The following is a 10,298-nucleotide window of genomic DNA, read 5'->3' as shown; positions in this document are numbered from 1 at the left end:
CGCAGGCTTATCTCAGGCCAGTGGACTACAATTTTCTCTTCTCTTGGAAGGACCCCTACCCTCACCCACTCCAGGACCCTGTCTCTGGGCCCTATTCACTCTCAAGGTGCCTTCTTCCCTGATCTAATGACCCCCGCTGGCCAACTGGGAAGAAAAAGAAAAGAAAGAGTGAACCAGGTCAGTTTCTCAAGACTTTCTTGTTCTTTTGTTCCTTTTTTTTTTCTTTCAACTTTCCTGCCCTGCTCTCTTCTGTCACCTGCCCTGTTCTAGATTCCTTCTGTTTTCCAGAAGATTTGGAAAATGATTGAGGGGTCTGAGGATGCAGGCAAGAGTGGGGGAGAAATGCCCTTGTTACGAGGCCCCCTTCCCTTAGACTAGCTCTTTTTTTCTGAAGCTAGCGGCTAGCACAAAGCTCGCCTACCTCCAGCTCCCAGGAATGGCTACTGAACAACTGAGCCTACTAGTCTGACCTCCCCCACGATCCTTCCTGGGCTCCTAGCCCATGAGCTCCCCAACCACCATGAGGATTAGGGGCGGGGGCAATGTCTGATGTGTTTTGATGGTATGGTGGCAGTGTCCCAGGTAATCCTGCCTGCCCAATGGCTCCTCTGGAGGAGTGACCTGCTGAGACGGAAAGCTTCAGCTAAAGTGACCCCAGCACATTTAATCTCTTCAACTGGATTAATTTACAAGCACTTGATTCAATTAACCCAGCAGGAATTGTGGTAAGAGTTCAGGCATGAGAAGGGGATGAGCAGCCGAAGGAAGGATTATCTTTGGGAGCAATGCCCTACTCCTGGCTTTTCCCTGACTCCAGAGGGTCCTCCACAGACCTGGTATAGACATTGGGGCATGGACAGGGCATAGACGGCTCCTTTTGGGGTTAAATTCTAAGAAAGGATGGGATTCCTATTTGGAGTTCTTAGAACAGGTGTATGTAAATGGGCCAAGACATGGGCTTTTAAAATGGAGGGCAAGGAGTGCTTTGCTTATTGCCTCATGCCCTGGACCTGCCCTTATTCACTTCATATGAAAGGCTGGCAGGAATCTAGAAGCAGCCCAAATAGGCTGGCTGGCCTCCTTAACACCAAGTTTTGAGGTAAAGGGATTTTCTTCTTCTTCCTTCCTTCCACCCAAAAGGCAAGGGAGGCTACAACTTCTGAACTGAACTGGCTTCCACGAGGACCAGGAGACTGAGAAACAGAGCATATAAGGGGTTCCCTAACCAGATGAGACCAGCACCTCCGAGATTACCTTAACTCTGTCATTGAGAAAGGGGTTCTGGGTAACAGAGATTAAGGGGAAATAGAAAAGACACTAAAAAGACTGTCCCATACAAATCAATTTTTAATAACTTCAAACTGCCACCAGCTTCCAGCTCCTGCTCCTCTGGGGTTTATCTGTGGAAAAACTGTGGAAAACACTAAATGCCCCAGGCTGGACTAGCCATCTAGTGATCAGAGATGACCCTGCCCTTGATACCTTAAGAATCTACAACTATACATGGCAGCACGATGGTGGATTCTCTGGAATTTGCTCAATGTCGGAGTCGGAACTCTGGTTCCCAGGGAGGGCGAGTACCCCAAAAAGATTTGAAGCCAAGTGGAACAGCAGCTGGGGAGGTCCCAGACCTGCTCTCACGGCTGGATTCTGATACTTACTCCCAGATTCTTCCTGTGCTGCTTGCCCCCTACCATCCTGAGGGCTTTAGAAAGTGCTTTAGAAAGGGAGGATCTCAGAGCAGCAGCTACTTCAAAGGCAGCTGTGGGGCAGGAAAGCCTACAGTAGTAGTCCCAAGGAGGCCGTCCAGAGAAGGGACCATAGGCCAACTTCCCAAAGGTCGGCCTCTCCATGATGCTCACCTGGCCTGTTTCAGAGCCTGGCCCCAGCAAGTTCTCTCCCTTCCAGGCACCAGACCACAGCAGGAACAGATTCCTCCCCAGAGGAAATTCTCACGCAGGCTGGATGTAAACAACAGCCGGGTGAGGGGGAGGAACACGTGGAGGGGAGCTCAGCAGACACAAGAAAGGCTCCCAGAGGAGGGGGTAGCTAAGGAGGTGGGGAAGCTGCTGGAAAGGGAACCAGCAAAGTAGGCACCTGAGGGCTCCAGAAAACCTGTCCATGTTTATTTCACACACACACCCTAAAGACAATTTAAACCAGATTGAAAATGAAAAGCTAAGGTGGTGACCCTGTAGTGCTGACGAGTCAATGGGCTGGAAGGCAGGGCAACGCAAACAGGTACTCCCGTTGCCAAGAATCAAATCCACAAAGTGGTGGTCAGACAGCAGAGGAGTCAGCTCTGGATTCAGAAAATAGAAAAAACGTATCCCATTCCTACCCCACCCTAAGCCTGAGCTAAGGGTCAAGTGCAGGTGGGGGCTGGGGACACAGATTTCTGGGCACAAAGGAAGCAGAACTGGCTCCCCCTACATCTGAGAGTTAGTCTGTCTTCAGAAGCCTAGGAGAACCACTGACCCCCCAGGTGTTGGCATCACCCTAAGGCTTACCCAACAGCTCCTGAAAATTAGTCAGTAGCCACAACTTGTAATCTCAATCGGAAATATGAGGGGTTGTTCAGAGAGCCCACCCTGGAAGTCTCCACATTTCTGAAGGTGTCTCCCTGTGCCCACCCATCCTCTCCCCAAATAAGATCATCCTTGGCTTGCCCATCCTGGCCCCTGCTGTCCGAGCTCCACTGAAGTGCGGCCTTCACCGAGAGACCTCGGTATCTGTGTTTTTCTCCAGCTTTGGGAACAGGCCCTCTACCCTCGCCCCCGCCTCCAGCCCAGGAAGCCTCATGGGTAAGGGGCAGTCAGTGGCTGCCCAGGTATGCATGGCAGCCTCAGGAGATAGTGGAGAATTCCTTGAGCAGGACTTCCTGGCTGAGTGTGTGGAAGGCCAGGTTCCTCCGGACGTTGGTGCTAATGGATCGAACCTGGGAAAAGGTGAGGGAAGGTGGGGCGGGGGGAGCACAGGCAGAGAGAAAACAGGAGAGAGTCCGTTACAAACAGCAGAGGGCAGTGCCTGAAGCACAAGGCCAAGATGCAGTGCTAGAAGTTTCTCTCTTAGGAAATGAACCCTTAACATCTATCATCCCTGCAGGTAAATGAGCAAACAATTCCGTGATAGTCGGAAGAAAAGAGAGGTTGAGAGACAGGAATCCTAGTGGATGTGAGCAGAGCGTCTGAGCACCTGATGAGGTAGAAACAAGCACAGACAGGGAAGGAGGGCTGAGGTCAGGCCTTTGTCCTTGCCTCGGCCAGGCAGAAGGGGCCCTGATCTGGTCAGTGGTCTAATGGAGGAGGAGAAACTGAGGCCAGAGGACTCATGCTCTGGAGCTACCTCTCTTTGGATGTGTTTTGAGTCTCCTCAATCTCCTTCTGTATTTATCTACTTTTCTGGGTTGGAAAGAACGGTTAGAGATGCAGCCCTTGTCTGTCATTGGATGGCAGGAGTATGATCCAAGGAGGCCAATAGCCAGGATCAGGTCATACAGCCAGTGAGTCCCAGTTGTGAAAGTAGGACCCAGGTTTCTCAACTCCTAGTCCAGCACTCTCCATACCACAAAGATGCCTCCCCACTTGAGAGGGAAGTCTAGCTGTATCCTTGCTATGTACCCACTGCTCATGCTTTCTACCCACAGACCAAGAACCTTGCAGGAAGTCCCGCCTGTGTCAGCAGGAGAAAAGACCTGTGGGAAAGGGGTCAGAAGGCCAAACTCCCTGCTCTGAGTGGGTTCTAAGAGGAATCCAGCAGACTCTGGAAGGAAATTCATTCATGGGAAATAGAAGTGAACATCGAATGAGAGACAAAGCAGGGGAGGAAGGAGAAAAAGAATGTGTATCTGTCTTAGGCCCCAAAGCCCAGGGAGCTTTTCTTCAATTTCTGCTTTGCTATGGGAAACTTAATGAAGTCATCAGGCAGGAAGCAGAGGAACGGGCAGCATGGCAAACAGCAGGCAGCTCAAGCTCATTAGCTCCAAACCTAACCAGACCCTCTTTGCTTCCCTGTGCCAGAGGTACAGATATGAGGAGAAATGAGTAAGGCACAGGCTAGTGCCCAAAAGCCTCAAGAGAGCTGCTTGAACTCTCTCCTCCACAATCCTCTTCATCTCCCAATAACTTGCTGAACACCCCATAAAAATACTGTACTCTGCTATCTTCTTATTACACTAGTGGCTTCCCTGTTCCCAACTAACTCAGTCCAGAGTATATCTGCCTCACCTTGGGGAAACCCAATAATCCCAGGAATGCCATGTCAGGGTCAGAGTTGGGCTGGGTTTAGCACAAGACAGGTGATCTAAAATCTAGCACCTTCATCATGGACTGGGCATGGGTAAGTAAAAGCTGGGCTGATGCAAGTTCTGCCCCAGAAGTGGGAGGTCTGAGGACATGGGAAGTCGGTACACAGGCCTGTGTGCCCTGGTCTCAGCCCCCAGCCAGGATGATCATGCACAACCAGGCAGGTGGAGTGGCAGGAATACAGGGAGACTGGGCTTTTCCTGAGAGCATCTTCTGAGCACAGGACAGGACAGGGACCACCAACAGGGTAAGTCCAGTTCTGTGGAAATGCTGACTGGGAGGTAGAGTAGGAGGCAGAGCAGATGTTCACTGGCTGCAGGTGACCACGGGAGGGGGCTGCAGAAAGCTGAGTGACTGGAAAGTAGGAATGGGGGCAGGGAGTGAAGACTGGAGAACTAGACTGGAAGGGCACTCAGACCAGGAACCAGTTAGGAACTTAGGAAGAAGTGATTACATAAGGAGGAGAAGAATCAATTACTCTCATTAGTTACCCTGAGGACAGGATAAGGAGTAATGAGCCAGAGCTGCCACTGGGAACACACGTCAAACTCCAGGCCCAGCTGGAGCTGTGCAAGGGCTGTCACCATGGCTGCAGAGGAGAGGTGTGCACTGCTGCCTCAGGCCTCTCACCCTTCCCAGCCTGGCACCAGCACTCTGGGGAATATCTTCGGCTCTCACTGCCTGGTCCTTCCTGGACTGCTTTGGGAGATAAGTTGCAAACACAATCCAAGCAGGCCTCTCCAGTCTTATTCCATCAGCCTTTGCCCACCTGCACAGTAGGACCCAGTGGCTGGAAAAGGGCCCTTAAGAGACACAGGCAGAGGTGGAGGCGGGGCACACTCACCAGCTCTTTGAAGAAGGCGGCTTCCTTGTGCTGCTCGGAGTAGCGCTCGTACTGGTCCAGGCCATCTTGCAGCTTCAGTGTGAGCGTGTCATAGTTGGCTCGCACTACCTCTAGCACCTGGGGAAGTCAAGGGCCAGGTGGGGCTTAGTCCACACGAATCCTAGGTCATTTGGCCCCCACGCCCCTCCTGCTGCCCTACTGCATTGGATTCAGTCTGAGACAACACCCCCAAGAGACCTTGCTCACTACTTATTACCCTGAAAAAAGCCTGGCCACGGGGAGTGATTCCTCAGGTTTCTGGGGCCATGTTTTTGTTTTTAATTTTTATTGAAATATAGTTGATTTACAATGGTGTGTGTTTCAGGTGTACAGCAAAGTGATTCAGTTATACATATATATAAAAATATATAGGGAATTCCCTGGCGGTCCAGTGTTTAGAACTCCACGCTTTCACTGTCGAGGGCATGGGTTCAAGCCCTGGTTGGGGAATTAAGATCCCACAAGCTGTGTGGCATGGCCAAAATATATATATACACACGTACATACATATTCTTTTTTTTACATTCTCTTTCACTATAGGATATTACAAGATATTGAGTATATAGTTCCCTATGCTATATGGTAGGTGGGACCAGTTTCTAATCTCTTCCATCCCCTGCCTTTCCTGACTAGTCCAGCCTGGTCACCAGGGCTGTTTACTGTGGGTATGGTAAAGAAGCATGAGAAGAGGTGACAGAATAGTGAGTGTCGGAGCCCCTCAGTATCCCTGATACTGAAGATGCGTTCTCAGCCATATCCTGCAGCTTTCTCTGGCCAGGCTGTCAGTTGCTGAGTAAGACTTTGCCAATGTCTCCTTCCTTTTCCTTTTCTGGGAACCACATTTCTTCAGTCCTGGGATGCTCCTCAGCACCATCTGCCACTTGTTTTCATCTCCCAATGCCAACTCAGTCTTCTTATCCATTGCCTGGATGGAACTTTTCGGGCATCCTAGCCTTGGAGTGTAGGAGACACTTTCTAAACTAAGCTAGAGCTTATCTCATCCTCTTTTGTTCTAATGAGGGCTCCCTCTCCTACTATGCCTCTGCTTTCTATGGGGGTGGATTCAGACCTCCACTAATTCCAGGAACCTTGGATCTCTGTGGTTCCAGAAGGAAAGGACTACCAAAGCCAGTCCTGATACGACTTCGGCTTAGCAGACCATAAATCAAAGACAAGGACAATCAGTTACATCACGAATATTTAGAGGTGAACTAGCCCAGCTCCCTGCTGCCCACTGTAATGAAAACTATTTTGTATATATCATGTCTATTATTAGCAAGACCAGACTAGTATTTAGAGAGTGTAGTACTATCTTGCCAGCTTGAAGATAATTATATTTGGGTTATACAATGATTAGTTACATCAGAAGATGTAGATCTTCTACATTAAGTTGGAAGAAGTGAGCTGGGTAGAAAGGAGAGACCAGGAGAGTGAATAAATTTTCACTGTGGCAATCTGTGTGAGAGCTATTTTGCAATTTGATCTGACCTGGGAGGGAAGTGTATGACGTTATGGAGAGCTCCCAGCTCAGTTGGGAGTCTTGGGAGGAAGGAGTGTGATGAGGGAGGCTTAGCTCCAACAGAACGTAGGGGTGAAGGGAATAAGCTAGAGTCATCACTGAGCACAGGGACTGAGAATGGATTCCTGAGGGGTACAAAGGTGCCTCTGGGCTGTTCCCTTCACCAGTTCAGTCTTGTGCCAGAGAAGACTTCACCTAGTGGCAAACACTTCTGCCTGCCAAGAATTCCTGAGGAGAAAGTAGGGATGGAGAACACAGGCTTGTGTTCCTGAGTTTGGGAGGGACAGCTACGTCAAAGGTCTGGTCCAGATTCAGGCTCTTTTCCTCCAGACACCCCACTCCTCAAGGTCACTTTGCTAAACTATGTCCCACAGACTCTAGCATAGGCTAGCTCCTTTGCTTCTAATTCCATTTGTCAGCTCTGTCGGCAAGAGGACCAATACCCAGCAACGCCAGTCACCCACGAAGTAATCTGGCCCCCTCACGCACGTGGGCTGTGCTAGTGGCTGAAATATCTACGGCCAAGGTCTTGGCTCAGAAGTAAATGGCTCAAGCCCAGAAAAAGGCAAAATTCCAGAAAAAGGCAAGATGGAACCAGCTCCCAGGAATCAGGCAGAATAAAATAATACATGCTTTTCCAATCCCTGAACTCTGGGCAGCTTCAGCAATGGCTATGACCCAGCAACCTGGGCTCAGCCTTTCCTAAGGGGTGTCAGGTGCCAAAAGACAAATACCATGCTAAAGCTAACTCCTGAGAAGAAGAAACAGCACATCAAGAGATGCAATGAGAGCCTCAGGCAAGGCCACCCTGATCACCTGGGCTTTCTCTCTTCTTGCCAGGGCAGACTGGAAGGTATAAGATATCGCTCAGAACAGGGATTTTTTCTTTCCCAATAAAGTTGGCTTTTCCTGTAAGAGCTTAGTTCAGTTTCTTGCAGGGAGGTAAAAGCAGAGAAGGCCCCTGAGCTATCAGCTCCTTGGAAGGAAACCAGAGGCCTGGCTGGACTTTGTGCATGATCTCAGCTCTCCCCTTGTCCAGACATTGCCCAGGGTCATGTTCTCCTTCCCTGGCCCTTTCTTGTGTTCACCCAGCCCCTGCCATTTCCTGCCCATATCACTTCTCTTAAATTTCCAAGAGAAGAAAACATTCTAAGCTCAGGTCTGGGCCCCAGCCCATTCGGAACTTCAGAGCACTAGGGATACACTCCTCGTCTGGGATCTTCCTTTCTGTAGCTTAAGACTTTAGGAATATGTCCATTTGGGCCTCCCTCACACTCAACACTGGCCTGGGACATGGCAAGGGCAGTAGTTAGGCAGAGGGTAATATCCCAGAACCCTTGTACCTAAAGGCCTCAGGCTTTACCATAATTTGCCGCCTCAATTTCCAACTTCCTGGCAACTTCAAAGGCCCTTCCTAGGCGGACATCCCTCCCTAATCAATCAGGTTAACAGTCTACACCCTAGCACAGCCCACCTTCTTTCACCAGTTGTTGGGCTTGTGGGCTTCCTAGAATCTTTCATTTTCTCTGAAAGGACCTCATCTGGCCTCTCACTCTTCCTCTACTTTCCCAAAGCAGCTCCTCCCCAGAACTGGTTATGTGTTTACTGTGTTTAATGTGTTTCTTTTCTCCCAGAAGCAATGAAGGTCTCTCCCTAACCTTGCAATCCCACCAGTCTAAGGACAGCCCTTCAGTGGCATTCTCACAATTAAGTGGCGGTCACGTGCTGGACAGCTTGTAAGGGAAATTCTGATGATAGAGAAGCAAAAAGCCAATTCTTCTTCCTCCATAATCCATATTTATTCTTCCAAATTCAGGATTAGTTAAAGCTAAACAAGAAGCACTGCAGGGACTTCCCTAGTGGCAGTGGTTAAGAATCTACCTGCCAATGCAGGGGACACGGGGTCAATAACCTGATCCGGGAAGATCCCACATGCCGCAGAGCAACTAAGCCCGTGTGCCACAACTACTGAGCCTGTGCTCTAGAGCCCAAAAGCCACAACTACTGAAGCCCATGCGCCCTAGAACCTGTGCTCCTCAACGAGAGAAGCCACCGCAATGAGAAGCCTGTGCACTGCAGCAAAGAGTAGCCCCCGCTCACCACAACTAGAGAAAGCCCACGTGCAGCAATGAAGACCCAATGCAGCCAAAACAAAAAAAAAAGCAATGCAAAGATGTTCTCCAATTAAAGACATTGGTGGGTCACAATCTGGGTCTAGTTGTGCCTAGGCCCTGAAAAAGAATCTCAACCAACAGCTATTAATTTTCAAAATAACGTAGTTAAGAGAATGGCTCTAGAGCCAGCCTGCCTGGACTCACCCTAGCTCTACCACATACTAGCAGCAGGGTGGAGCTGGGTTAGCCCGTTTCCTCATCTGTAAAACGGGGATAATAATAACGTTCATCATGCAGAAGATTAAATATGGTAATATATATAAAGCGCCAAGTATACCACTTGACACACAAGCAGTACGTAATAACCATAACTGTTATTATTATTATTTTAATTTTACACTGGGTTGAGAATCATTTCATAAGTTTATTTTATTTTTTAATTTATTTATTTTTTGTTTATTTTTGGCTGTATTGGGTCTTTGTTGCTGCATGCAGGCTTTCTCTAGTTGCGGCGAGCAGGGGTTACTCTTCGTCGTGGTGCACGGGCTTTTCATTGCAGTAGCTTCTCTTGTTGTGGAGCACGGGCTCTAGGCGCATGAGCTTCAGTAGTTGTGGTGCACAGGCTCAGGAGTTGTGGCTTGTAGGCTCTAGAGCACAGGCTCAGTAGTTGTGGCACATGGGCTTAGTTGCTTTGCAGCATGTGTGATCTTCCCGGACCAGGGCTTGAACCTGTGTCCCCTGCATTGGCAGGCGGATTCTTAACCACGGCGCCATCAGGGAAGCCCTGTTATTATTATTATTCTTTCATTTTAAAATGACTCCATGAATAACTGCTTTTTAGGACCTGAAATTCCAACCCCTGCCATAAATGAGCAACCTTTCCCTTCTCCCACTTTCTGGAAGAGATCTGTCTTCTACAGGCTTCCCAATGAGGGATTTCTGGTGGAGGAAAGAACACCCTGCTTTAGGGTTTGTGCTTTAGCAGGTACAGGCAGGCTGAGTGGCAGGCTCTCTCCTGAAGAAACAAACATGCTATTACTACTGATTGCCTCACTGAAATTGCATCATAGTTAGATTCTCAGCACCCTGAAGGAAGGCACCCAGTTTTACATTACAGATTTTCCACAATGCCTAACACAGCCCTAAGGAACAGCAAACATTCAACATGCTTGTGGACTAATTTATTAACACCCAGGCCCAACCAAAAAGGAAAGGAATCTCTCATCAAGGTTGCACAATAGGGGAGTTCCCTGGTGGTCTAGTAGTTAGGATTCGGCTTTCACTGCTGTGGCCTGGGTTCAGTCCCTGGTCAGGGAACTGAGATCCTGCAAGCTGCACACGGCCTGGGGTTGGGGGGAGTGGGAAAGTCTCATGATAAGATTAGAATTAGACAGTACACCCAGCCAGTGCACGGTTCTCAGCACTCTTTTTTTTTTTTGGCGGTACGCGGGCCTCTCACTGTTGTGGCCTCTCCTGTT

General features: G+C 49.2%; 1 protein-coding gene across 7 annotated transcripts in view; it reads right to left on the bottom strand.

The window, feature by feature from the left end:
* Positions 1 to 1,329: 1,329 nt before the first annotated feature.
* The window catches only part of ARMH3 (armadillo like helical domain containing 3), a 174,577-nt gene continuing 165,608 nt past the window's right edge, over positions 1,330 to 10,298 (bottom strand). For all 7 annotated transcript variants that reach the window (XM_019939855.3, XM_033841739.2, XM_019939857.3 and 4 more), the window contains 2 exons: positions 5,149 to 5,265; positions 1,330 to 2,938 (listed from right to left, as the gene is read on the bottom strand). In XM_019939855.3, the coding sequence (XP_019795414.2) occupies positions 2,846 to 2,938; positions 5,149 to 5,265 (210 nt within the window). In that variant the 3' untranslated portion in view covers positions 1,330 to 2,845. The remainder of the gene's footprint in view (positions 2,939 to 5,148; positions 5,266 to 10,298) is intronic.

The sequence above is a fragment of the Tursiops truncatus genome, chromosome 16, assembly GCF_011762595.2.
Source record: "Tursiops truncatus isolate mTurTru1 chromosome 16, mTurTru1.mat.Y, whole genome shotgun sequence".
Taxonomy (NCBI): Eukaryota; Metazoa; Chordata; class Mammalia; order Artiodactyla; family Delphinidae; genus Tursiops; species Tursiops truncatus.
This window is presented reverse-complemented; position numbering and strand designations above follow the sequence as displayed.